Raw genomic sequence first — 27603 nt, 5'->3', positions numbered from 1 at the left:
CGCCCAGCGGGGCGGCTCTCGCGAGAGCGGCGCGTGGGGGGCCCGCCCTTCTCGGCGCCATGGAAACGGCGCGCGGGGCGGCGGCCGCGGTGAGGGCCGGGCCGGGCCCCGCGTCCCCGGGGAGGTTGGGCGCCCGCCCCGCTGCTCTGCCCCGCTCGCTGGCGGCTGCTGCTGCCGCCCCGCGCTGCTGAGGGGCGGGCCGGTTTCCGGTGCCGGTGCTGAACCGGCTGGTGTTGGTCCCTGGGGTCCGGTGTCGCCCTGCCCCCCCCGCCCCGCCTGCTGCGCGGTCACGTTCCTCGCGCTCCCGGGAGCCTCGGGAGCCGCGCTGCGGCCCCGGGCGGGCGGAGGGGCAGGCCCCGGGGCGGCCGTGCGCCCTGTGCGGCAGGACGTGGTTAAACCCGGCACGGATCTTCCTTCCTTCAGGGGTTTTCAGCAAGGAACACTTCCCAGTAAAAGACCGGGCAACTGCTCGTCCAGCTCACTGCGCCCTCCATTCTAACCAGTCTCTGCTTTTCTGTCTCAGGCTTTGCACAGCAGCTATAAAGACAGAAACTGACTTCCTGGCCTGACTTCCTAAGCCGTGTCCAGAGCCTTTTTGAGAGGAGTCTTGGCACGAAGATGAGTACCATCAACTCACAGTAAGCTCCTGTTGTCTTACCAGGCAGCACGTCTTGTGAATGTTTGCAAGTAGGTTCAGAAGAACTCTGAGGCTCGTTTGTGTTTTGTCTCAGGTCCTTATGATCATCACACCTGCTTTTGTGCAAGTGTAGGTTACTAGTGCAAAGGGAGAAATGAAGTGTTTGTTAACCAAATCTTTCCATAGGCAGAAAACACACAAAGGATTCTTCAGTTTTTCATTAGATAGAGGTGGTTGCAGCCAAGAGCAGGCTGGCTGGGATAACCAAGCCTTCAAACTGTTTGGCATGGTGAAGTGCTATTTGCAATAAAAGTTGAGAAATTTTTTGAGATTGGTAGAGGAATTAAAATTTTAAAGCAAATCTCCTGTGCGTTTAATAACTTCGGACAGAACAGATTGCCTTAATAAAGTCTGTGTTGAAATTCTGAAGTTCACTGCTAACACAAAGTTTTCCTGTCTTGTTTAGGGTTGATGATGATACCTTTAAAATACTTATTGCTACTGATATTCACCTTGGCTATTTGGAGAAGGATCCAGTGCGTGGAAATGATACCTTTGTAACTTTTAATGAGATTCTGGACCATGCTCAAAAAAACGAAGTAAGTTCTGCTTTTTGGAAAGTGAAGGAGTCAGACTGTGTAAAAAATACGTTCCAGCCTGTGACCCTGGTTGCATTAATGGTGTTTTCAGAGTGTCTACACCCCTTCTAGTGGTATTTAGAGAGGATTTGACACTGCCAGAAGGGAAAATGATAGGAGAGAGTGAGCATAATGATGCCTTTACAGTATCTTTATCAAAGATCTGGATGAGGGGATAGAGTGCACCCCAGTAAGTTTGCAGATGACACTAAGCTAGGTGGGAGTGTTGATCTGCTTGAGGGCAGGAGGGCTCTGCAGAGGGATCTGGACAGGCTGGGTCGATGGGCCAAGGCCAATTGCATGAGGTTCAGTAAGGCCAGATGTTGGGTCCTGACACGGCCCTGATTTAATAACCCAGGAAGATTAGAACTGGACACCCTCGCTCTCTAAGCTCCTGCTGCAATAGAGGAGCCCAGGTGCAGCTGGATCCAGTCCTGTACGTGTCACAACTCAGACTGGGCAGCCCAGAGAGATCAGGACTGAACCCCCTTGCTTTCTAGACTTCCTTCAGAGAGGACCCAGGTGTGACTGGGCTCAAAATCTTTCTCTCAGACCTGGTCTTTTCCCAGAGAGAGTAAATGTATGACGGTCTGAGTAAAAGCTCGACCGTCCAATGCCCCTTGATCAGATTAAGGTGCAGCGACACACAAGGTCTGCTTATAACAAATAAAACATTTATTACATTAGTAGGATTTAATACTGAGCAATCTAAACAAAACCACGCGCATATATATATTAAGTAAGGAAAAGGGGATGAGAAGATAAAAGGCAGGAGGGAGGAGAGACAAGAGAGAGAGAGACAGAGAATCTTGAGGCCTTGAATCTTGATTTCACAACCAGTACATGTGATCGAGCCATACGTGTGAGCAGCCGAAGTGGACCTACACCCCCTCCACACCTCAATTGTTGTCTATATCTCATCTATGTAGTCTTGAGGCCCTATGCAGGCCATTACTGCAGTCTCCATCCTCCCAGGGAGGCCTTTTGGGATGCATATGACACTTTGTTCCAGGGGCTACAATGGGATTTCGACACCATTTCACAAAATAGGTCCTGAGGTCTGGTCCCTCACAGGTCCTGCATTTCAGTCACAATAACCCTGGCAGCTCTACAGGCTTGGGGAGGAGTGGCTGGAGAGCTGCCCAGCAGAGAGGGACCTGAGGGTGTTGATTGCCAGCATCTGAACGTGAACCAGCAGTGTGCCCAGGTGGCCAAGAAGGCCCATACCATCCTGGCCTGCATCAGGATTAGTGTGGCCAGCAGGAGTAGGGAGGTGATCCTGCCCCTCTACTCGGCCTTGGTGAGGCAGCACCTTGAGCACTGTGTGCAGTTCTGGGCCCTTCACTACAGGAATGACATTGAGGTGCTGGAGCATGTCCAGAGTAGAGCTACCAAGCTGGTGAAGGGTCTGGAGAACAAGTCATACGAGGAGCAGCTGAGAGAACTAGGGATGTTTAGTCTAGGGAAAAGGAGGCTGAGGGGAGACCTCTACCAGAAAGGAAGTTGTAGGGAGGTGGGTGCTGACCTCTTCTCCCAAGTAAATACTGACAGGACCAGAGGAAGTGGTCCTGCAGCAGGGGAGGTTTAAATTGGATATTAGGAAGAAGTTCTATACTGAAGGAGTGGTCAGGCACTGGAACAATCTGCCTGGGGAGGTTCATAGAATCATAGAATGGTTAAAGTTGGAAGGGACCTTAAAGATCCATCAGGTTCCAGCCTCCTTGCTATGAGCAGGGACACCTCACACTAGACCAGGCTGCACAAAGACTCATCAAGCTTGATCTTAAACACCTCCAAGGAGGGAACATCAACAACCTTCCTAGGCAAACTGTTCCAGCACCATACTGGTCTCATGGTGAAGAATTTCTTCCTGATGCCTAACCTAAATCTCCCCTCTCTCAGTTTAAAACCATTACCCCTTGTCCTATCACTGCCCTCTCTGGTGAAGAGCCCTTTCCCAGCTTTCCTGTAGCCCCTTCAGGTTATGGAAGGCTGCTATGAGGTCTCCCTGGAGCTTTCTCTTCTCCAGGCTGAACAGCCTCAACTCCCTCAGCCTGTCTTCATAGCAGAGGTGCTCCAGGCCTTTGATCATTTTCATGGCACTTCTCTGGACCCTCTCCAACAGCTCCATGTCTTTCCTGTGCTGAGGGCTCCAGGGCTATACACAGTATTCCAGGTGTGGCCTCACCAGAGCAGAGGGGCAGAATCCCTTCCCTGGCCTTGCTGGCCACTTCAGGACATGCTCTAGTGGCCAAGGTTGGGGGGTTTTTGCACTGTTGGTTAGACTTGGTGATCTTAGAGGTCCTTTCCAACCATGATGATTCTGTCATTCTGTGAAAGTCTTCAGACAACTCAGAAAATAGAAAAAAGAGTTAGAAAGGTTGAAGTGTTTTTTGTTTGTTTGTTTGTTTTTCTGTTTTTAAAGATTGAATGTTTCTTAGTCCATTTTTTTTGTAATTTTAATGTCATGTTTTTTCCTAATGCTTTTTCAAAAGCTAAATATCTACAGAAAGTGCAACTATTACCTTCTCAAAGTAACAGTGTGATAGCTACCTAGGTTTCTTCCCACTAGATACCACGGCAATGAAAAGGTAATGTTTTCATGCCTGTCAAAGAAAGAGTTCAGCAGCCACTGGAGACCCTTATTAAAACACTTCACTGGTATATTTTTCAATACTATCACTTGTTTTCTCCCATAGCACTTGATAAATGTGTCTTTTTGTATTTGTTTTTGTATTAATTAATGATTTAGTTAATGTTTGTTTCATGAGGAAATTAAATGCTGTCTGCAACTGCCAACTTCTTTTACCTACAAGTCCAGATATGAGGAACTCCAGATGTGTAACTCCTTAGAAGAAGTAATTTAAATAATTTGCTTAAAAGTATTTCAAGGTCATACAGAATGTTGTCTTAAAATAATAGTGCTTTTTGTTACATACAGGTAGACTTTGTTTTATTAGGTGGAGACCTTTTTCATGAAAACAAACCTTCCAGAAAAACAGTACACTCTTGTTTGGAGTCACTAAGAAAATACTGCATGGGTGATCGTCCTGTTCAGTTTGAAATTTTAAGTGATCAGGCAGTTAATTTTCATTGTAGCAAGTAAGTATGTTGCTGTAAGTTATGGTGTAAGATTTGATTTGTGTATTGGGTGAACATGTTGTGATTTTTATTATTTAAATCCTCTGTGACCAGAACATTGAAGTTGTAGGCCAGTTTGTGTAGAACAGTATACAGGATGACTTCACCTATCACCTTTTGTAATCTAAGTCTATAAAGGAACTCCCACAACTTTTTGAGAAACTTCTCAATGTGTTGTGACATTGATACATTTATGTAACACACAGTTTCTATCCTGCAAGTACAAGGCAAGTAAACCAATTTACATTAATTGCTGTGATAAAATCGATGGAGCTCTTTTTGTGTAACCAAAGGTTGTACAGCCCAGTCTGCTGCTGTTGCACATACCACCACACAACATGTTGTACAAATCTTTTCATGGGCTTGCTCTAGAAAAACAGGATCTTTTTGCTATTCTGTTCCAACTGGGAATTGCCATTCCACTGCACCAGTAAGAATCGTGCTGTGCAGCTTAAGCTTATTCATTCACTTAGTACTCACTTGTGCTGCTGTCATGATGTGTTTGTGATGACATTAATTTGAAGAGAATATTCGGAAATGTCCACAAATTTGCAGATGTAGTTAAGCTTTTTTTCCTCTTCTTGTTCAGGTTTCCGTGGGTGAATTATCAGGACAGAAATCTCAACATTTCCATTCCGATTTTTAGTATTCATGGCAATCATGATGATCCCACAGGGGTAATTATTATCATCATAATTGTACTATACTATTGTATTACAAAAAGAATATTGCAGAAATAGAGACTTGTATAGAAATAGAGTTCTTGGAGAACAGGCTAGTTTTAGTCAGTTGCTCCACTCTTCATGTAAGTATTTTGTGTGTCTTAGGAACTGTTAATTAGTGACAAAAAGTTTAGTGTGACATTAAAAAAGAGAATGAAGCGTAGTTAAGGGGTCCATGTGAACTGTGCTTAAATACTTAATTGACATAGATTTCTGTCATTGAGAACATAATCACTTTTCATGCCAAGAAGTGTCAGCCTTTCAGAAAGGTTCTAAACCAAGTTCTATCTGTAGAGACTGAAAGCTTTTTTTCTTAAAAAAGGGGAATTTTGATACTTTGATTTGTGCTTATGCAAATTATATGTGTCTTATTTTTTAAAGGAAGATAATTGAGTAATGATCAAATGCTAGTTTAAAAATCAACTAAAACTGAGCAGGAAAAGGACATTTATAAAGCAGGAGAGTGTGTGTACTGGTTTAGTAGCTTGCATTTTATATCAAATAGTTTATCATGGAGTAGTTTAGCAAAAGGAGTTTAACTTTGGACCTACTATGAAGATTTCAGCTGTTTGTGGGGTTTTTGGTTTGGTTCGGGTGGTTTTTTTCTAGTGATAAAATGCTTAATTTCATGTTGTTCAAATGAAGCAAGACTTGAAAGGAAAAGGGATTTGCTTCTGTACCCCTGAGGACTAAAAAACAAGCTAATATATATGACCAGGTTTTTCAGCTGCACAAGTTACTAATGAAAGATATTCTCACTCCCTTGTTACACTGTTTCACTTAGACTTTAACTGTTCTTTTCGAAGTTTTTATCTTTGTTTTGTAATATTTTCTACAGGCAGATGCACTGTGTGCATTGGATATTTTAAGCTGTGCGGGATTGTTGAATCACTTTGGACGTTCATCTTCTGTGGAGAAAATAGATATTAGTCCTATTTTATTGTGTAAGGGCAGGACAAAAATTGCTTTGTATGGCTTGGGTAAGTACTAGTCTGCCAGACTCTGGCAAGACTGTTCATGTGTTACTGTAGCTCAGTCGGTCTAAACACCTAGTGCTGCAACAAACATGAAGGTCTTAGTAACGGTAAATTATCATGTAGCAGTTCTGTGGCAGTGTCACGTTTCTCCTCCTGCTGCAGTGCTAGTAGCCAACAGGTTTTTTCCTTTGCTTTTTTCTTCTTTTAAAATAAATCCCTTAATAACTTTGTTTCTATAAATTTGTTGGTCTTACCTGAACCCTGTTCAAGTGAGCCATAGATACTGCCTGGGTATTCTGTTAGGGCAGTCACACTCTTGAATTCTACCTGGTCTGTGTGTAGCTTACTTCTTCCTATTTAGGTACAATTTAGACACTGTGTGTTCACATGCCACTTTGGTTCTATTTCAAAGCATAAACTTTCTGAGCAGAAACCTAATGTCTGACATGTCTGTCCCAAGTGGCTCATAGTAACATCTGTCACAGGTAACCTTTAAAGAAACTTATGAAGACCTTCATATTTCAAAGGTGTTCTATGGTGGATTTTCAACTTCAGTTTGTCCCTTTCAGTTTTCTCCTCTACAATCCCCTCTACTCTCTCTTCTTACTTAGGATGGTTATATTTGACTGCTTTCTGCATGGAGAAGTTGAATATTAAGATCTTATCTTTCCCTCTTACTTTATGTCCAGTCATGAGTGCTTAAACACTTCTTTCCAAGCAACTTTTATAGCTGTAAGTCCAAGTTGGCGATGGTTTTATGCCTGTAATGAGATGCCTCAAAAGCTTGCTAGATGTTCTAAGGGTTAGTAGTGAGGGTTCTAATAGCACAATATGAAAGTTTTCAAAAAGCATTTGAATTTGTAATATCCAAAATGTTTTCTGGGAAGTGCAACAACTTTCTAAAGTACGGGTGTTGCCACATTAGAGTGTTCATGAGATGTTTCTTTGGGCGTGTGCCAGGATTACATACCCTCTTGACTTTCTCTCATTAGAGAGTGCTTATAAAAAACATTAAGCTCCATATGGGATTTTATTTAAATGCATCATGAACCCTGTGTATGGAAGGTTTTGGGTTTTTTTTATTCCCTTGTTAGAAACAATCAGTGACAAAAAGTTCAGAAGCACTGCAGACTTTTCTGTGCTGTGTGGGAAAGCACAGACTTTGCATTGTTCATGGTTTATTTCTAGTTTTGTAGAGAATGTCAAGGTATGTTTAAGAACTCCGTCTCTAATCAGGAGTATCTGTTTTTAGACTCCACCTTATAACAAAATATACTTTTACTCTGTCAACAAGAAAGAAAACACCTTTTCTAATATTTTTAATTGTGCCCATAGTCAGTTGTTTGGCACAGAAAACTGGCAAGAGGTCTTAAACCGGATGTGGTTGATGAAATTGCTTTTAGCAGTTTTTTAAGGGTGGGTTTTCTGTTAAAATGTCTCATTTTCAGCAGTCTATCTAGTGAAATAGCCAATTTATACTTAGATCTGTTCAAATTTGTAATCACACCTCGGACTTGTTAGGTCATGAAAATAAAGTTCTGATCTTGCCACAAAGTTGTGTTCCTTATGCTCTTTTTTTATAAAGTTGCTAATAAAAATGCTGTAAAATATCATTGGTTTACCATACAAAAATGATGTAATGGTCTGCTTTATACACTCCAGGAGCTATTCCAGATGAGAGATTGTATCGTATGTTTGTCAATAAACAAGTAACCATGCTGAGACCAAAGGAAGACGAAGATAGTTGGTTTAACTTGTTTGTGATTCATCAAAATAGGTAACAGTATTGAATGAGTTATGGTGACTTTTAAACTTACTGTGTTACTTCTTTAAACTGCCTTGAAAAGGATAGTTAAGAAACCCATCCATGCTAGTTGGTGCTTCTTGTGAGTAGCTGCTTGCTCAAGATTTTCCCAAACAAAAACATTGTTTTACAGCTCTTCTTACAGAGGAATCATGAAAGAAAAGCATTGAAATGAATGAGTTAGAAATATTGAAAACTGTCTTCCCAAACTGTTGTAGTTAGGGACAGTGCAGGGTTTATAGTGTGATATGCATATAATTAAGTCTTGTCCACTTGTTAAGAGCTGAAATAGCATTAAACTTCATGTTGTATTTTCTTCCCTTGTTGGAATCATAATTGGACAAGTACCTTATCTTCACGTGTACTGCTCTACTTTGCAGCTTCTGATGAACAGAGGATAGGCAGCACGTGTTCTCCCTGCCTCTTCCAGCAGTGGTAGTGGGAACAGGCAGTTATTTTTCAAATCCTTTCTTATAATTTTTCTTGAATAAGAGTGCAGTCCTCATCACTGGTAATGGTGAGGCAGAAGGAAACAAATACATCTGTCATGGTTTCACCCCAGCTGGCAACTAAGAACCAGACAGCAGCCCCAGTGGGATGGGGAGGAGAATCAAGAGACAAAATCCACTCATGGGTTGAGATAAGAACAGTTTAATCGTTGAAATAAAACACAGTAGTAATAGTAATTAAAAGGAAGACTACAAAAAGAGGGAGAGAAATAAAACCCAAGGAACAAAAGCAAGTGATGCCCAGTACCATTGCTCAGCACCTGCAGACTGATGCACAGTCAGATCCCAGGCAGTGATCTGCCCCTCCTGGCCAACTTCCCCCAGTTTATATACTGAGCATAATGTCCTATGGTATGGAATATCCTTTTGGCTGGCTGAGGTCAGCTGTCCTGGCAATGCTCCCTCTCAGCAGCTTGTGCACCTGCTCCCTTGCAGGGCATAGGAAGCTGAAAAATCCTTGACTTAGGATAAGCACTACATAGCAACAACTAAAACATCAGTGCATTCTAAACATTATTCTCATACTAAATATAAAACACAGCACTGTACCAGCTACTAGGAAGAAAATTGACTCTGTCCCAGCTGAAATCAGGGCAATAATTCATATAACCCTATGTGCTGATCTCTGTCCAGGAGGCTGAAGGAGCTCAGTCCTTTTCCATCTCCTGTTGGGATGGGGAGTGGTGTGTCCCATGTCTGTTTAATTTGGTGGGTTTTACCCCACCATTTAAATACAAAACAGAACAACAAAAAATAAGGCCACTAGTTGCTATAAAAAGCATTCATATGGAAAAAACCCCTGAAGTCTTAACAAGCCAAGTATGAAAAGGGAGATTCAAATAAAAGGAGGGGAGCAGAAGAGAATGAGCTGTGTAAGTTGCCTTTTTGTTTAACTGAACACTTTAAACAATTGTGTAAGGAATAAATCTGAAGAATACCTGATATGAAGTGTACCTCAGGTGTTTTTCCGGAAGTTACCATGTCACCCTAAATTACACTGATGTTTTTCTCCTCCTTCACTCTCCTCTTGTCCACCCATGACTGTGCACATTTTAATTATTTTTTTTTTTTCTTAAACAGGAGCAAACATGGAGCTACCAATTACATTCCAGAGCAGTTTTTAGATGACTTTATTGATCTTGTTGTGTGGGGTCATGAACATGAGTGCAAAATATCTCCATTCCAAAATGAACAGCAGCAGTTCTATGTTTCTCAGCCAGGAAGTTCAGTGGTGACATCTCTGTCCCCTGGAGAAGCTGTCAAGAAGTGTGTGATATTTTCTTTTTGTTCTTGTTTATCCTTTGCTTTATGTCTCTTGTGTATTGTGTTGAGAAAGGAAAAATATTTCTATTAAGTATGAAAAGACTTGTGTTAAAGGGAAGACAAGCTTCAGAGTGTGGCATCAGAAATGAAATAGATAGAATCAGTGCCTAGAGTAACTTTTGCTTTACTGAAGACCAAACCTAACATTTGAAGCAGCTGGAACTAATCTAAGAGGAGCTACAACCTGATAAATGGGAATACAGAGAACTATGCACATGTGCTTGTGTGTGGAACAAACGGTCTAAATTTAAAAGAAATGAAGTTTGGCAGGGCCAATCCTGAAGTACAGATCCAAGAACTTTCTATAGCTTTTAAAATTTTGTTCCTGAAAAGTAACCATGAATTTAAAACAAATCTTTATACCTTAGTTCTCTTAAGTTTATCTTCTAGTAAGTTACCTTTCTCCTGCTAGGCACATCGGTTTGCTGCATGTTAAAGGGAAGAAAATGAAAATGCAGAAGATTGCTCTAGAGACAGTGAGAACTTTCCACATGGAAGATATTGTTCTAGCTGATCATCCAGATCTTTTTAATCCCGACAATCCTAAAGTAACTCAGGCAATACAAGCATTCTGCACGGAAAAGGTACCTTGTATTGCTAACAGCATATATAGAGAGCAGTGTATAGATAGCGAATGGGACCTGTGACTGGTTTTGAGCCTGGAAGGTGGAAATCTTGTGTCTTGCCCTGTATTATTTGAGACAAACTTAGACAGTGTTTCCATAGGGAGCTAATTTCTGTATATTCACTGCAGCCTTGGCTTCCAGAACGTATTCAAGTAGACTGGAACTGTTTGGGGGTCCAGATCATCTCTGTGCAAAAAATTCTACCTAAGAGTGGGGCAGTGCTTAATGTGCACTTTGGATCCAACATAAATCCATCTAGCTAAACCCTGAGAGCCGGTGTGAGGTGGCAGAAGTAACTAAGCAGGTTTAAAGCCCCATCCCTGGAAGTGTTCAAGGCCAGGTTGGATGGGGCTCTGAGCAACCTGATCTAATGGGAGGTGTCCTTGCCCATGCAGGGGTGTTGGAACTAGATGATCTTTAAGGTCCCTTCCAATTCAAACCTTTCTATGATTCTATGGTTAATTCTTCTTGGTTGTTAAGGCTGTGTCAGTCTCTTCCTGCCTTTCCCTGCAACTAGGAATTTAGCAAAGGACAACGGATATAAAGGAACATAGTTTGAGTGATAAAGGATGTAGATACTGCTGAACTACTCTGTATCTGAATGAGAAGCCTTTCATTATAACTTTTTTTCTCATTCATTCTTACGGCCTTTGGATACTTGTACATCCATGTGTCCTAGAATGAGAACACATCCTAGAATTACTTATTTTAATAGCTTCTCTCTGCATCTGGATGTATTTCAAGTTATACTTGGAGGGTTCAGGCATCTGTAAGAGAACAAAGTGGAGCTGAATTTATAATTCTGCTTGACAGGTTGAATTGATGCTGGACAATGCAGACAGAGAACGCTTGGGAAATCCGCGCCAGCCAGAGAAGCCTCTCATAAGATTGAGAGTAAGAAATAAATTTTGCATTGCTTTGTTTTAAAGGGTCACTCTGCAAAGTTTCAAAGCAAAGTCATGCTTTTTGTTTAAGCACATAATATGTAAAATTTCTTACTGTGTGCAGGCAAATATAAATCACCTTTGTATCATGCTCCTGTTTACTTGTGGTAGAACTGCTATTCCCTGATAAAGGGTAAAATTGGTCATAAGTTATTTCACTGCTAGTCTGAGTAAGGTTATCAAGAGTGAATTTTTACAGGTAAGTTCTTCTTAAGTTACATTGTTTGTTCCTAGCCTAACTTATGGAAACTTTCCTGAAGGTTAGTAAATGGCACAAAGTAGGAATAAATTATGAATCTGAGCTGTTAATAGCTGTTTTGCTAACATTATTAACTAGTACTGTCCGTTAACTATTCTGCATAGTATGCAGAGTAAAGCATTAATTTTAGGTTGACTTACTTTTTATTTTAACTCATCTTGTTTTGTGTGGCTTCTCCATTTCTGTTTGTTTCATGTTTAAATTTTTCCTTCCATCTCTTAGGTTGATTATACTGGTGGTTTTGAGCCATTCAGTGTCCATCGTTTCAGCCAGAAGTACATGGATAGGGTGGCTAATCCCAAAGACATCATACACTTTTTCAGGCATCGTGAACAAAAAGAGAAAAATGGTAATTAAAAAATAAGGAATCATTGGCTTTCCTTGATTTTCATTCTTCATCATTTATTTTGTTACCCAGCATTTGGAAAAGCTTGGTGTCTACCATCTAATGTGCTATAGGAGGAGTAATGATGCATAGACTCATTTAAGTGTATATATTGCACAAGTGTTTCTGTTCTGTTTCCAGATTTGGCTAAAATTCTGATGTTCAGCACAACATCTTTTGACAGTTATTAATAAGTAATTCCTTCTTCTTTGTCCTCAGACCTTACTTATAATAATAGATACAGCCCCATAGCAGACTGAGTTATTCCATTGTTCTTTGATAATTTCCATGAAGGGCATTAAACATCTGACTCCTGAGACTTCTCAGAAGGAGATGATTGATTTTGGACACTCTGCAGGAAAAGAAATGGGTGTTGGCTTTTTCCCCTTGTTTTTTAATTGTATTGCTGCAGTAATTAATTGTTTATACCTAAAATAGTAATGGAGGGGATGGGTTTGAGAGATGTTTGTAGATTCAAAAAAAAAAAAAAAGTCTGAATGTAGGACAGCATTTTGTTTGCCCTGATTAATCATGTATATGAGGTGCTCTTGGCTTGTCTGCTCCAGGTATGTCTCTATTGAAGCATTTGTGCAAAAGAAATAATGTTGTTACTATTGTAGCATTTCTCACTGTGCCTAGAATTTTTAATATAGTTATTTTAAAAAAAAATAATGGCTAATAGATGTTGCCCAAATACTGGATTTGTAGTAGTCACTAATGAAATGCAGCTTGCAGAAGAACATACTGTGCTAAAGAACTTAATATTTCATGTTAGACCATTGTAAGTACACCAGTTCAACTGACAGTTTTTAGTTACACTGTCAGTTTTATAAAAGTCCAAAACATCATGTTTCATTAATAAAAACTGCTTTTAGTGAGGTTTTTTTTAATTATGCTGTAAGGTCTTGTTTATTTTGCTTTGTGGGGATTTTTTAATACTGGTGTCATTTCACATTTTCAGAATACAAGATAGCTGCTGCCTCTGTCACCATGTTTCATCAATACATTGTAATTTTCCTACTTTGTGTGCATCTCAGCTTCAGGAAGGGAATATAAAAAGAATACCATGGTTCTTTGCATTGCTTTATTTAGATCTCCTTTCATGCAAGGGAGGTGGCAAGTAAAGCAGTCAAAATGTTCAGTACCTGTGCACATAATGGTGTGCTTTGGTAAAGGTGTTAAGAATTGGTGAGTGCAGGACTTGTTACTGTTTCTTTTGTCATAGCTGCTTATATAACAAAGCTAACAAAGGCGTGCTTTGGGCTTTCATGTGGCAGATGTCTGGAAGCAGTTTGTTGTGTCTTTGTATTCATTTGTGTGGTATGTGGTAACCTTGGTTCATTATCCCTTTCATTCTTCTGTCCTTCTTACCTTGCTGCCTATGAATGGGGGGCAGCTGTAATGAGCTATGAACATTTTCCACTGAAAATCAGTCAGTGTGCTTTGGAGGAAAATTTGTGCTCTAGTAGCAGAGTTACTTATAAAAAAAACTTGTGCTTTGATGAGTCCTTTGATTTTCTTCCATTTGCGATCATCTAGAGTTCAATTATCATAAATTTCATGTCAGAGTGTTCAATTTGTAATTCCAGACGCTGGTAGTTAGAAGAACACTTTGTATCTGCTAGAAGTGGAGTTGTGTAACTGTTGTGTCCATTATGTTTACTTGTGTTTCCAGACAATAGACTCTACAGTTAGAACAAAAAACCCTTTACATGCAAAAAGGACCACAATTCTGAAGAAGTCTGTATTAACCTTTTTTCTTATTACTGTCAATAGTGTGATAATAATTAAAAGCTGCAAACATGGGTGACAGTGCCCCTGTGCTTTTCTATTCTAGACAGTGATCTTGATTTTGGAAAGCTCGTTAGCAGACCTGCTTCTGAAGGGATGACACTGAGGGTGGAAGACCTTGTAAAGCAGTATTTCCAGACAGCAGAGAAGGTATCTTTCTACTTTTTATTATTTTTTTAATGGAATATATTATTTTATCTTTTTTCTTTCCTTATGAAAGTAGTGTGCCCTGAAAAGACTGACATTCACCAAGAAGACAATTTTTTCCTTCATAACTGTATGTGAATTCCTGTATAAAGTATATATAATAGGTTAACAACTAACTGTTGTATATAGGTTGTATAGGGTATGTGAACACGTGCTGGTTTGAGAACATTATGATTTGTGTGTTGACTTGCAGTGTTTGCCCTTTACTAAATGATGGTCTTACAGGAGAAAAATCACCTTGCCCAACCTTATACACAGGTTAGGTGTTAGCATTAGAATGGCATAAACCACACCCTGGAAGGACTCTTTGCCCTCTGCATATGAGAGGGAACACAGGGTGACTAGTTCAGGAGTAGGTACTTCTTCAAATATATGCCACCCCTAAATTCCATTGAAAAACAAGTTTTGCTTTTAATCTCTTTTCCTCCCTTATTCTGCAAAATTGTCCCTGTTAGACTGTCCTCCCAACTTGTTTGGTCTTGTATAAACATCTCAGTTACTGGTCCCTGCATTTGAGGCCTGCTTCAGCAGCTCAGCATCTGTGAAGACCTGAAAGAATCCCTTGGTGTTCTGGGCAGTATTGCATAAGGGGGATAATTTGTGCTATAGTATGTGCTAAGTTAACACTGGTAATGAAATAAAGAGGAGGGGAAAACATATGGTGCCCCAAAATGATGATAGGGATCTTAAACATTGTGTTAAGATACTTTGTGCTCCAGGCTTTGCTAGACACCTGATCTTGTCTGATTAGAGAAATGTCCTTGGAGCCTGAGGTGGCACAAGGCTGTAGCTGGATGTTCAAAACATGTTAAACCAAAAAATGTCTAACAAGTAACAGACTGTTCAGTTCCAGTGTTGCTGGTAAGCTGAGGCCTGGGATTTAAAGCCTACTGTTTGTCTCTTTAGCAAGCTTTTTTTCTTTTTTTCCTTTGGAAGAAAGCTTAACTGCTGACAGTCAACATGAGTGTTCTGCATCATTGCAATCAGTCACTCCTGAGATGCTTGTCTCATGGTTTTGTAAACTCCTTATTTTATGATAGCTGTAAAACTTACTCCTCTCCACAGCACTGTTTCAGGGAAGGTTTTTTGCTTCTGATGCAACCCTCAAAACAGTTCCTAAAGGACATCTGGAAGGATCAAAACCATATAATACTTACTAAGAAACTGTTTACAGACAAAAAAGGCTGCAGTTTAAACATGTCTGTCCATATGGGGGTTTCTTTCTCAGAGACTCTCTTACTGTATTGGGAAGGAGAATAGAGAATGGCTGCAAAACACCACCAGTAGCATCTGCTACTTTTACTAATTAGTGTCCGTAGTAATATCTTAATGTAGAATGTCTTGATGAATATAATCTCACTTGATGAACATGTGAGAATTATTGTTATTTACAAAATTGCATTTCTATAGAATAGACTTCTGCTTAATATCTCATAAGGCTTCATAATGATAATTTGCTTTGCTCTGTAACTTTTAATGTTAGAGTTTCATAGTAAAACTAAGTAATTTAGCATCTGTAGTGATTGAGGGCCTGTTTTTAATAGTGTTTTTATGTCTCTCCAAGTTGATCTTTAATTTCCAAAGGGGGGCAACTGAGAAAGACTACAGTTTACCTTCTTTCCTCAGCAATACATTTCAGACAAATTATTTTAGGTGTGACTAACACCACAGTTTCTTTACTATATATGAAACTATTTGTTTAAAGTCTGGAAAATGGTAAGTAGGTGTGACATGCTAGCAGGAAGAGGATATAATTTTATTACAATGAGTAACACGTTTGCTTATTGTTGCACTTCTCTCTGATCAACATTTTCAATGCATGTTACTGGTTTTGGAACCAGCTTAATGTCATATTTATCTTAAATAGCAGGAATGTTACTCGCTTTCTTTCGTGGAAGATTCTCTTAACAAAATGTTTTCCTCAATTATAAAGAAAGTGCAGCTTTCACTTCTAACTGAAAGAGGAATGGGAGAAGCAGTGCAGGAGTTTGTGGACAAAGAGGAAAAAGATGCCATAGAAGAGCTGGTGAAATTTCAGCTAGAAAAAACACAGAGGTTTCTTAAGGAGCGTCGCACTGATGCAGAGGAAGAGAAAATAGATGAGGAGGTAATATTCTGTTATATGTTAATTCTGTAGGAGAGGTCAAGACACAGTAGAGTAAATCGTGCTCAAACCTGGTTTAATAGATCCACTTGTGTGCTGATCCTGTGCAACACCTGCCTCTGGTCATTTTCTGGAATGAATAAACATGGTGTTGAAGTTTCAGAATTGTAGTTGAAAAGCTTGTATTGGAAAATGAGGTTTAGCTGTGTTTATACTGATTCTCACTTTATTTGCACATGCATACATAGAAGAGATCTGTCAGTATAATATATGTAGAACTATATATATGTATGTAGTGTGAGAAAGGTGATAGATATAATCTCTTAGCTTTTTTATATTGGGTTAGGGAAGAGTACCAGAACAGGGCAAGTATAAAGGAAGCTATCTCTCAGGTACTCTTTTATCTTCTAACTGCTTTCAGCTTGGGAACTCCCAGAGACAAACCTGATTTGTGTGTATTTAGTGACCTTAATAGACTTCATTGTCAACATGTTGAGCTTCCACATCAGTCCATGTTTTCAGTTGAAATATTCAAGCATTATACAAGTTGTTCTGCAGCTTAACTGTGCATTGGTGGGGGAAGGAAGATTGCACCTACCTGTTTTCTTGCTGATTGCTTTAATTCATGAGAGGTTGAAAGAGACCATAAACAACAAGTGCTTGTAGGGTTTCTGAGCCACATTGGGGTTGTTTTTTCCCTCTCACCCATCATATCTTTTTCCATACTTGACAAGTTTGAGCTTTCTTAGTTGTACCTATATTGCAATGTTTTGATCTTCTCAATATTGTTTTCTATCTTGCTTCTTCATTTTTACCTCTTCCAGTTATTTGTATTTCACTGTCCTTTATCGTCAAATTAAGTAACCCTTCCCTTGAACATAGTATCTCCTGCTTTTCATCATATTCCCAAGCTTTTTTCTCACCAGTGTTGTAACTCCAGTTATTAAGAGAACATGAGATTCTTAAATTGGCAACATGAAAAGGCTCTAAACAAACTGCTCAGTTATTCTTGCACTCTTCTGCACCTCTCACAGGAGCTTGACTTAATAGTTCAGTGATCAAGACTTCTCACTTTCTGTGTTTTGATTATTGTGTCAAATGAACTGTTTTTTTGATGAGAACTCTTTTTTTATTCAGGTGCGAAAATTCAGGGAGAGTAGAAAAAAGAATGCTGAAGAAGAGGATGAGGAAGTCCGTGAGGTAACATCTTTGAATTTTGAACATAGACTGAAGAATGCAATGGTGGGTTCTGCATATGAGTGAGGTCACTTAGCAATGCTTCAACATTGTCCTTGCCAAAAAGTGCCTGTCTGCCTAGGGAAAATTAGTGAGTCTTTTTTAAATCCTCCTTGGTATAATATGTGCCTAAGCTACTGGTTGATTTGGCTTTTGAGACCTCTTTTCTTGTGCAGACTTGTGAACCTGAATGTTCAGTTATTCCTGCTTTGAACTGAGATTAGACCAGGCAGGTGACATTCAGAGATCTGTCTGCTTAGACTGTTTGTGATCTGACCACCAGTGGACATGTGGGTAGGCAGTATTGGGTGATGCTACTGAAACGAACTGGTATTACTGGAAAACCTTTTAGGTACTGTTGTCCCCATCAGCAATCTTAGTGTCTTAGATCCCCCAGAGACTCATATCTAGATTGCATAAGTCTTTCCAAAGAGCATTGCCATTGATAGCATTGGTGCTCCTTTGTCTTTGCAAGCTATGTGGGACTGGAATGGAATTCATCTGGGGTGAGATTCACTTCTCTCAATCTGAGATATCTTCATGTGAACTAGTTGTCTTAAGCACCCACTGTCATCAGTGAAGATCAGGTCACTGGAGCCCTAAGTGTGCTGCTTTTGAGCAGATGTATATAGCTGACATAGGATAACCTGAGCTGTTCACCCAAACTCCACTGACAATATGTCATATTAATTGGTTTAATTTTGTTACCAGTGCTTAGTTAACTTAGTTAAGTGTTAACTTAGTTAACATTGAGATGTACACATCTAAAATAAGGAAGCTAAACACTGTCCCTGCTTTTTGGCAGACTTTCTTGCCTTCCATAACGCTGTGGATTTCGATCTTCTAAGCCTCAGTGGTTTGAATGATGTGTCATTATGATATTGGACAAGGGGAGGCCAGTGGATGTTGTGTACCCTGACTTTAGCAAGGCTTTTGACAAGGTTTCCCACAGCATTCTCCTAGAGAAGCTGGCTGCTCAGGGCTTGGATGTGCACATGCTTTGCTCAATAAAAATACTGGTTGGACGGCCAGGTCCAAAGAGCTGTGTTCAATGGAGTTAAATCCAGCTGGCGGCCACTCACGAGTGGTGCCCCCCAGGGCTCAGTGCTCGGGCCTGTTTAACGTCTTTACTGATGACTTGGATGAGGGAATAGAGTGCACCCTCAGTAAGTTTGCAGGTGACACTAAGTTGCATGGGAGTGTCAATCTGCTTGAGGGCAGGGAGGCTCTGCAGAGGGATCTGGACAGAAGATCGATGGGCCAAGGCCAATTGTATGAGTTTCAATAAGGCCAAATGTTGGGTCCTGCACTTTGGCCACAACAATCCCTGGCAGTGCTACAGGCTTGGGGAAGAGCGGCTGGAGAGCTGCTCAGCAGAGAGGGACCTGGGGGTGCTGATTGACAGCAGCTGAACATGAGCCAGCAGTGTGCCCAGGTGGCCAAGAAGGCCAACACCATCCTGGCCTGCATCAGAAACAGTGTGACCAGCAGGACCAGGGAGGTGATCCTGCCCCTCTACTCGGCCTTGGTGAGGCAGCACCTCGAGCACTGTGTGCAGTTTTGGGCATCACAGTATAGCAAGGACACTGAGATGCTGGAGAGGGAGCTGGGGCTTTTCAGCCTGGAGCAGAGGAAGCTGAGGGGAGAGCTCATTGCTCTCTACAACTACCTGAGAGGAGGTTGTGGTGAGGTGGGTGTTGGTCTCTTCTCCCTAGTGACTAGTGATAGAACAAGAGGAAATGGGGTCAAGTTGCACCAGGGGAGGTTCAGATAGGTTATTAGGAAAAATGTCCTCACAAAAAGAGTGGTGAGGCATTGGAACAGGCTGCCCAGGGAGGTAGTGGAGGCACTGTACCTGGAGGTGTTAAAAAAACAAGTGGACATGGTGTTTCAGGAGATGGTTTAGTGGTTGGGATTTCTAGGGTGGACAGTTGGACTTGATGATCTTGAAGGTCTTTTCCAACCTTGATGATTCTATTATTAGCATTTAACAATTGTGCATTTAATAATTTAAGATTCTTTTTCCTATAACACTTATTGTTCCGTTTCAGGCAATGACCAGAGCTCGAGCCCACAGATCAGAGGATGAAATTCTTGTTGCAGCCTCCAGTGATGAAGAACTCATGGATACAGGGATGAAAGGCTTTGGTGATTCAGATGATGTCCTTCCCTCGACAGCGACCCGAGGAAGGGGTCGGGCAAGAGGCAGAGCAAGAGGTGCAAGAGGACAAAATTCAACAGCAAGAGGTTCATCTCGAAGGGGAAGAGGTAAGAAAAACTTCAAATTGTTTGTACTATAGTTACTGACTTATTTTTTCTTCAAAAGATGACTCTTTTCTGATGCTTTCATCAAGTAGAAATTTGTTGCTTAAGGACTACTGGAAAAAAGAATTTGTCACACATTTTTGATATCTTGTATGTACAGCTGACTATTCTTGCCATATCTGTAGATCACAGTGAGTTTTTCACAGGGTGATTAAAAGAAACATATCTGGCTTCCCAGCTGTGGAAACATAGTTGACTCTTACAAGATGCATTATTGGGAAGGTCTGTGCAGTGAAGTAAACCTTTGTTACTGCTAAAGGTAATGCATTTGATCAATATGGAGAGGAGGCACAGGTTGTCTCTATCCTCATGCAATTTATGAGAGACTTCATTGTTTCTAGTGACTGAGAAAATGGGGAGTGTTTCCTAAGCAAAATTAGTTAAATAGCTCCTTGGCTATGTGTGATTGTGCACTCTACAGTGATACTTCCATTTTATATAAATATGTATAAAAGTAAACAAAGAAAAGCTGGGGTCTTGCAGTAATATACTCCTTTGAGTTGGCTCAGTAATACGCCCCAAGGTCTAGGAGCAGGAGGAGTTGAAATAAAGGCAGTCATTGTAGGACTGCTTTGGTTAGTGCCTTTAAACTAGCTCTATGAGCAGGTGCTCCAGCACTGTTGTGATCCCACTGGAGCAAGGGTGGGTGTGTTCAGTGGCTGTGTCTGTGGAGCTTGACCCAGACATTCATCTGCATGTAAGGAGGGCTTTGAGTCAAAGAAACAAATGAAGGAGTAAGGAGGGATGTCATTTTTTTAGTGACTTCCCATTCAGTGATGGTAGTGTAGAGGGGGAGAAAATCCCAAACTACTGAACAAATTTGCATTCTGTTTATTTTCCCTACAGGAAGCACTACCCAAGAGTCAGCTACTGGCAGCAGAGCCTACAAGCCTGTATCTGTGCCTGCCAAGAATAAGTCCATCATAGATGGTAGGCCTTCAGTCTGTCCATTACTCTAATTTGCTCTCTCAAATTGTAATGAGGTTGGTTATTTAATGATGAAGTGACTTAATTGCCTTTATTTCTATTAGTCCAATTCAGCTGTGACAGTTGTGGTTTTTTTTTAATAACTAACAGTGATGAGAGAAAGAAAAATTGAGGTTAAGAAAAAAAAAAGAATAATGATATCCTGTTGTCATGGGGTAAAATGAAATGTGTCAGGAACTTCTGACTAGAACTGGAAATAGGGAACATCTTGCTGTATGCAATTCCTTAAGGAATAAGAGGGAGTGTGACTTAATAGCATCTATTTTATGCAGAATATTTCTCAGTGGATAAAACCTTTACATTTGACAGATGTTTGCAAGTGAGTAAGCGTTAATGCAAATCCATTTAGGCTTCCTTTGCAGCAAGTTTTTACTAGGGAAGGGAAACTTATCTGTGATTTAAGCTCCATGTTAGAGAGTAGCCTTTCATTGCTACAGAGGCTCTGAGGAAACAGCGTGAGTGATCCTGAGTATTAAAGAAAAAAATGCTGCTTACAATTCTACACATGAATCTCAATGTCTAAAGATAGAGTGAGTTTTAAATTAATCAGCAAGTTACCTAAATTTCACATTTGTCAGCAAATGACCTAAAATACTGTCGATAAATCATTTTTAGCAGATGTGTTGATGTCTAAAGTTTTAGACATACAGGAATATCAATTATAGTTTCTTCTGCCTCTTAGCCAAAGTTACTGAAGGTTTTTCAGCCAGACTGGGAAGCAACTTTGGCTGCACACAGGGTTAGATCCCTGTTTTTTTACAGACTCTAGCAAAGGCTTAATTTACATTTTGGTTTGGGCTTGAGGGGGTTTGCTTCTTTGTTTTACAAGGTATTTTGCAGAGGAAATGCATGCTAAGCAGGTCTTAAATAAATGTTGTTTGCATTTTATTGTGTGAGCACTTAAAAATACTACATTTTTTTTCCTAGCCTTTAGGTCTTTGAAACCTGAGTCTTCCTTGAATTCATCAAAGTCTTACTCTGAGGTAAGAAGCATCTTTCATGAGTGAAATTGTGCTGCCTTTTGCTGTCTTCTGATTTGAAAAATAAATATATGGTCCAAACGTTACCCTAAACCAGCAGATGTTCCCAAACTACCAGCTTCAGCAGTAAGTTTCTGCATGTTGATTTGTAGAACTTTTGTACCCTTTTTTGTATGGGAGCTGTATGAGAAAAACAAAGACCACATTTTATTTCTGATTGTAGCCTAAGATACAGAGTATATGCATGAGTATTTGGGAGGTTTCTGTAAGATCAAAGATCTGAAGAGCAAAACTTGAGGTATATTTGTTCTAGCCTGGAGCCCTGTCAAGTGTGTATTATAGCTAAGTGGGTATATAGTCAAAAAAAGAAAAAAGTGAAGGTTCTGTGCTATAGTACTGTAGTATTACGCATGACATCTCTGTAAGAATAAATTCTGTTCAAAAGCTTTATAAATTATATTCTTTTTCAGGATATTATAGATGATGACTCTGATCTAGAAGAGATTTCTATTACTCCTTCTCCCAGAGTAAATCAAAGGTCAGTATGTTTGCTTCATGAATGCTACCACAGCTGCCTTACTTCTAATTCGCAATCAGCAGAGTCCAAGTATCTCATCCAGTAGCTGAAAAAACAGATGTTTAAGAAAGTTATAACAGTACTTAAGAGAATTTATATAGATTTTTACCTACTAGTCATAGAATCATGAGATCATCATGAGTTGGAAGGGACCTTAAAGATCATCTAGTTCCAGCACCCCTTTATGGGCAGGGACACCTCCCACTAGATCAGGTTGCTCAGGGCCCCATCCAAGGGCTGGAGCACCTCTCCTGTGAGGACAGGCTGAGAGAGTAAGGGCTGTTCAGTCTGGAGAAGAGAAGGCTCCAGGGAGACCTTCGGACACTTTTCAGTACCTGAAGGGGCTACAGGAAAGCTGGAGAGGGGCTTTCTTATACAAGGGCATGTAGGGATAGGACAAGGGGTAATGGATCAAAACTGGAAGAGGGAAGATTTAGGCTAGACATTAGGAGGAAATTCTTTAGTGTGAGGATGGTGAGACACTGGCACAGGTTGCCCAGGGAAGTTGTGGAATCCCCATCCCTGGAAGTGTTACAAGACCAAATGTGGATGATCTTTCTATAATAATGAATTGATCTACTACTGATTGAGATAAGATAGGCCAGAGCTTTAGAATTAGTAAATTGAATCATTCTACTTACTGTTGCTTCTGTTCATTCTTCCTCTCTTTATTGATGGTCCAAAGCCAAGCTGGAGAGTTAATGGAACGTCTGATGACTGAGAACATGCTGATACCTTTTTTTCTCTTTCTGTGTTTCAAGGTTATCAACTACATCTTCACTGAGTAAAAGAGGTTCACAAAGCCAAACATCTAGAGGCGTCGATTTTGAGTCAGATGAGGTATGGTATAGAGTGGTCTTTTTTCTTTTATTCCATATAAGTTTCTGTAGCTTACTGATTGACAGTTATTTGAATAAAGCATTTCAGAGTAAAATTGAACCTGTTTTTTTTTTTCTTCACTAACAGGGCTAGATTATTGCAACCAGCTTTCATTAGAATATATAAATAACCATCAAAAAGAAGGCTAGAAGTGACCTCAGGAAAATGTCTAGTCCTTTTCCTCTTCAGTTCTTAATCAGTTAATTGTCATTCCTGAAATATGTAGAATAGGTTATTTTGGAAGAAAGTCAACATAATCTCCTCCAGTGCTTGGCTATGTCTTTGACAATATGTTTTATTCTTGTAAAAAAGAAGAATTTAAACTTTTTTACATTAAAAAATGGCTATTTTCCAGGGCACTTCATTGTTTTATTGTTGTAAATTATGTAAATACACTTAAAAAAACCCCTAAAACACTATAATCAAGTTTAAGATACCTGTTGCAGTGCATATTTTAACTGCTAGGAAATGGTTTCTTCTGTAATTAAACAAGTAGAACTTTATTCACAGTTTTGCACTGAATGGAATACAGATTATACTGTTGGGCACTGTGCAGATGGTTCTCACAGATTAGCAGACTGTCACGTATGGTCAGGATCCTCCCCTTAAAAATGCCAAATATTGGCCACTTCAGAGAAAATGTTACATTCCTGTCCCTTCTCTCCACTGTGCTCTCTCTTCTTCCTGGACCTGAAATACAAAATTACATGTTTGCTTGAACGTGCAATTAGGAGCAGTATTTTTATTATTATTATTTATCCAAATCTCAGTAAATAATGATGCGTGATATGTACACATATGTGGACATAACTTTATTGAGGTATGTGCTGCTCATAATGGCAACATTTTACCAGCTCACACCAGACATACAGGTTGTTCCTCATTTCAAAGCAGCCATTCCAACCGTGTTGACGTAAATTCAGTTTCTGTTCTCTGTACATTTGTGATCTAGACTTTTAAATCACTGCATAATCTCTTTCATATCAAAACCAACAAAAACAGGTCAGTCAGAAAACAAGGAACAATGTGACCGGGCTTTCTAGTTTAATCTAAGGGTGACTTGAACACTGGTGGGGACCCAGAATGCATACTGGTTCTGGTAACGGGGTGTCTGTTTGCAAATTGCAGGATGAATTTGATCCGTTCAAAAGCACTGCGACGTCAAGAAGAGCTAAGTGATTTCAGGCTCACTGTACAAGAGAGACTGTGAAAGTCAGTGAAGAAAATGGAAAGCAGTTTGCAAGGCATTTTCTATGTGACATTTCTCTGTAAATGAGGGCTTGCCTCCAATTTTCACCTCTATGAAATGTTTTTTGTTTGGGGTTTTTTTGCTCAGTGGCACCAAATTTGATATGATTTAGGTGTTCTGTTGCTTGATGCACTAGACTAGAGTGTCTAATATTCTGAAGTACTGCCTGAAACCAGAAGTTCTTCCTAAAGCTTCTAAAGGCCTGTTTTCTTGCAAGGGATGATAATGTAAATAAGTGATACCTTTTATAGAAAACTCCATCTCATGGGCTTAATTTTGCAGAGAAGTAAATTTATGGTAGTATGCAAACATGGATATGAACACAGACTCAGTCAGGGTTATGAAACTTGTTTTTAATGGCAATTTTCTACAGATACGTTTGAAAACTGAAGAGTAGTAGTTTGACTCAAAAATACAGTTTTCAGTACTGAAGATGGAAAATGTTCTATTAATTTCAACTACACTGGGAGAACTAAACCTGGTATTGCACTGTTATTAAATGTCATAGTGTATGGAAGTGAAGCCAGCTCTTTAATTCAAGAAGTGCCAAAGGCTTCAGACTGAATTGTGTTGTCAGCTTTTTTACCCAGTAAATAAGATGTAAGAGCTAGAACTCTCACAGCTTTACAAGGACTGCTGTGTGAAGAAAAAAGCAATTGAGCCAGTAATGGGCAGGACATTGCTTCTTTTTCTTAGCTGGCATTTTTTCAGGTACTGTTTCTTCAGCCCTCTGCTTCAGTAACCCTCCTAAAATATAATTCGTATTTTTCAAATACTGTCCAAATGAGGCTTTTAAAATACAGTATTGGATCCACAGTGGGGGAACCACTCCTTGTGGTGAAGGAACCAAGGCCTAAACCTAATCTTCATTCTCTCATTCTACCTCTGCACACCCCACTCCCCAAAGAGTGCTGTTCTGAAGCTTTGGCCGTGGAAGCTAATCAAGGAAAAGGCCCAAAGTGCTCATCAGCCTATGCCCCAGCATGTCACAGGAACACTAAATATGTGGAGTGGCTGCAGCCATGTCTTTGTATTTTTACTTTCTCCTTAAAAGAGCTGGATTTGGGCAGTTGTGTTTTCTCTGGCTCTCACTGAAGATGGCTGTGGGTCACTTTGCCTGCATATATGCTGTAGCAGGGAACCTTGACCTTCCTGAAGACTCATTAAAGTTACCAAGACCTGCTAGTTTCTAGTGTAGATCTTAGTAGCAACTTATAAAGCAGTGGGATGGCTTAAGATACTTTGCTAGTGTGGCTCTTCTTTTCATTAAAGGCTGCCAAAGCTATAATATTACCTATGCAATTAAAAAGCTGCTGTAAATACCCTTCAAGATGAGGGTTTAGGTTTTTGTTTGCTTTTTTAAAAATAAACTATTTCTGTTAATTAAATCATGGATGTCAGTTGTGTGGAGGACTACACTGTGTGATGGACTGACATTTTTAAAACACTTTATGTTGGGATACACATGAATGGGGTCTGGGTGGGATGGAATTCACTTGCCCTGTAGCAGCCCCTGCAGTGCTGTGCTCTGCATTTGTTAGCTAGAAGGGTGTTGGTACCACACCAGTGTTTGGGCTCCTGCTGAGCAGTGCTCCACAGCATCAGGGCTGTGTTTCCAGCACCCCTCAAAGGCCAGTAGGCAACAGGTTGGGAGGGGACACAGCCAGGACAGCTGGCCCCAACTAACCACAGAGATATCCCACACTGTATAATGTAGTACTCAGCAATAAAAGCTGAAAGAAAGAAGGAGGTGGGACTACATTTGTTATTCAAGCATTTGTCTTTCAAAGTAACCACTACATGTATGAAGGTGGCTGGACCTCGACTGCTGATGGGACACAAAGAATAAGTCTTTTTATTACTTGCTTTCATGCATGACCTTTTTTTTTTTTTTTCCCATCAAGCTGCCTCTATCTCAATCCACAAGTTTTTCATCTGACTTTCTCCTGTCCTGCCAAGTGGGGAGTGAGCAGCTTGGTGGGCACCTGGTAATGCCCCAAGGTCAACCTTGCTACACTAAATTAAACCCATTTTCTTATAAAGACTTAAATTGTCAAATTTAGTGTTTCGCTAAGGTCTGAAAGGAGCTCTGCCATCAGGCACATCCTAGGCAAAGATTTTTAGCAATGTTAGATAGGATTAATAGGAATCACATCAAAGTTTCTTTCTACTTTTTTTTTGCAATGATCTTTTCAGTCAGCTGTCAAATTCACAGCAACTTTGTTCAAGGTTTTAAAACTGCAGCAGTTCTTGAATTGGCGTATGTGAAAGATAAAGATGGCATCCTTCACTTCAGGAGGAAAAATGCAGCTTGGTGTGTATAGAAAGACCATACTATAAACAGATAATGTGATTTGTTATAGGGGGGAGTAAGATGCTCAGAGAATCAACATTGTTTATCAGAGATCACAGTGTCTAGTTTTTTGAAAAGTCACTTCTCAGTCATGTAATTTCCAGTCCGTCTGCCCCAGGAAAGCTCAAAAAATCAGCGAAGCCACAGTAGTGAAGAAAGATTGTTCCCAGAGAAATGGTGTGTGGGGAAATGCACACTCAGCTGTGCATTTAAAAAGAAAAAAAGGCATTATTCCTTTATTTTGAATGTTTCCAATTTGCATTTTTGAGTGTCTGGGTGATTTTTTTATATTCCTCTTGTAACCTTTACTTTACCAGGCATATTTCTTAATTTATTATAATTTTGGTAAGATGGTTATTGCACAAATGATTACTTTTTTTTTGGTTACCTGTAGTCATGAACTTTAGCTTTATTTCAAACATTTTGTAAATACTTTCACTTTATAAATTACTTCATTTCCCAGATATTTCTCACTTTACAAAAGTGAGATACATCATACCAAGTCCTGACATTCCTGTGCAGCTGCTCCCTTTGCCATCAGTGGCAGCAGGAGCAGGCACCAAGCTGAGAGATCTACCATAGCCTGTTCTCCACTCACAACCACGTGTAGGTGAATTGTTCAGACAGCTCATACTGAGGTACCTTGTAAATACAAATGAAACCACAGCGCTGATGTGAGGAAGAGAAGGACACACAGGTGACATAGGAGCTTCCACTGGGCTGTTAACCCTTTGTGGATATTTCAGGTGGGCTTGCCTGGTGTGTGGTGGGACCATCTCCTTTGGATGGCAAGACACCAAATCCAGCTTGGAGGATGATGAGCTTGGGCTGTGTGGGAAGGGATTCCTATCCTCCCCCTTGCAGTTTGGCTGAGGAGGTGAAGAGAGGACCTCTTGCTCTTCTGGAATCACCTGGTCTTCAAAGATAACAGTGTCTTTGGCTACACATGC

The 27603-nt window shown here is 40.3% G+C and overlaps 1 protein-coding gene across 4 annotated transcripts; it reads left to right on the top strand.

The window, feature by feature from the left end:
• Window positions 1–51: 51 nt before the first annotated feature.
• Window positions 52–25688, top strand: MRE11 (MRE11 homolog, double strand break repair nuclease). 4 transcript variants are annotated; one of them, XM_051625732.1, is made up of 20 exons: window positions 52–89; window positions 524–638; window positions 1104–1236; window positions 4217–4377; window positions 5006–5093; window positions 5977–6118; window positions 7778–7892; window positions 9509–9694; window positions 10164–10335; window positions 11191–11271; window positions 11803–11929; window positions 13803–13906; window positions 15897–16070; window positions 17205–17267; window positions 19355–19571; window positions 20475–20558; window positions 21543–21598; window positions 22066–22133; window positions 22934–23012; window positions 24180–25688. In XM_051625732.1, exons 2-20 carry the CDS (start codon window positions 619–621, stop codon window positions 24228–24230), a joined length of 2121 nt encoding a protein of 706 aa, XP_051481692.1. In that variant the 5' UTR covers window positions 52–89; window positions 524–618; the 3' UTR covers window positions 24231–25688. The 4 variants fall into 4 exon arrangements, with proteins under 4 accessions (XP_051481692.1, XP_051481683.1, XP_051481701.1 ...); XM_051625723.1 differs by lacking the exon at window positions 52–89 and having other exon boundaries at window positions 100–638; XM_051625741.1 differs by lacking the exons at window positions 52–89; window positions 524–638 and having other exon boundaries at window positions 1176–1236; window positions 4236–4377.
• The last annotated feature ends 1915 nt before the right edge of the window (window positions 25689–27603 follow it).

Source organism: Apus apus, chromosome 1 (assembly GCF_020740795.1).
Source record: "Apus apus isolate bApuApu2 chromosome 1, bApuApu2.pri.cur, whole genome shotgun sequence".
Taxonomy (NCBI): domain Eukaryota; kingdom Metazoa; phylum Chordata; class Aves; order Apodiformes; family Apodidae; genus Apus; species Apus apus.
Note: the sequence above shows the minus strand (reverse complement) of the source record. Positions and strands in the feature narration are given on the sequence as shown.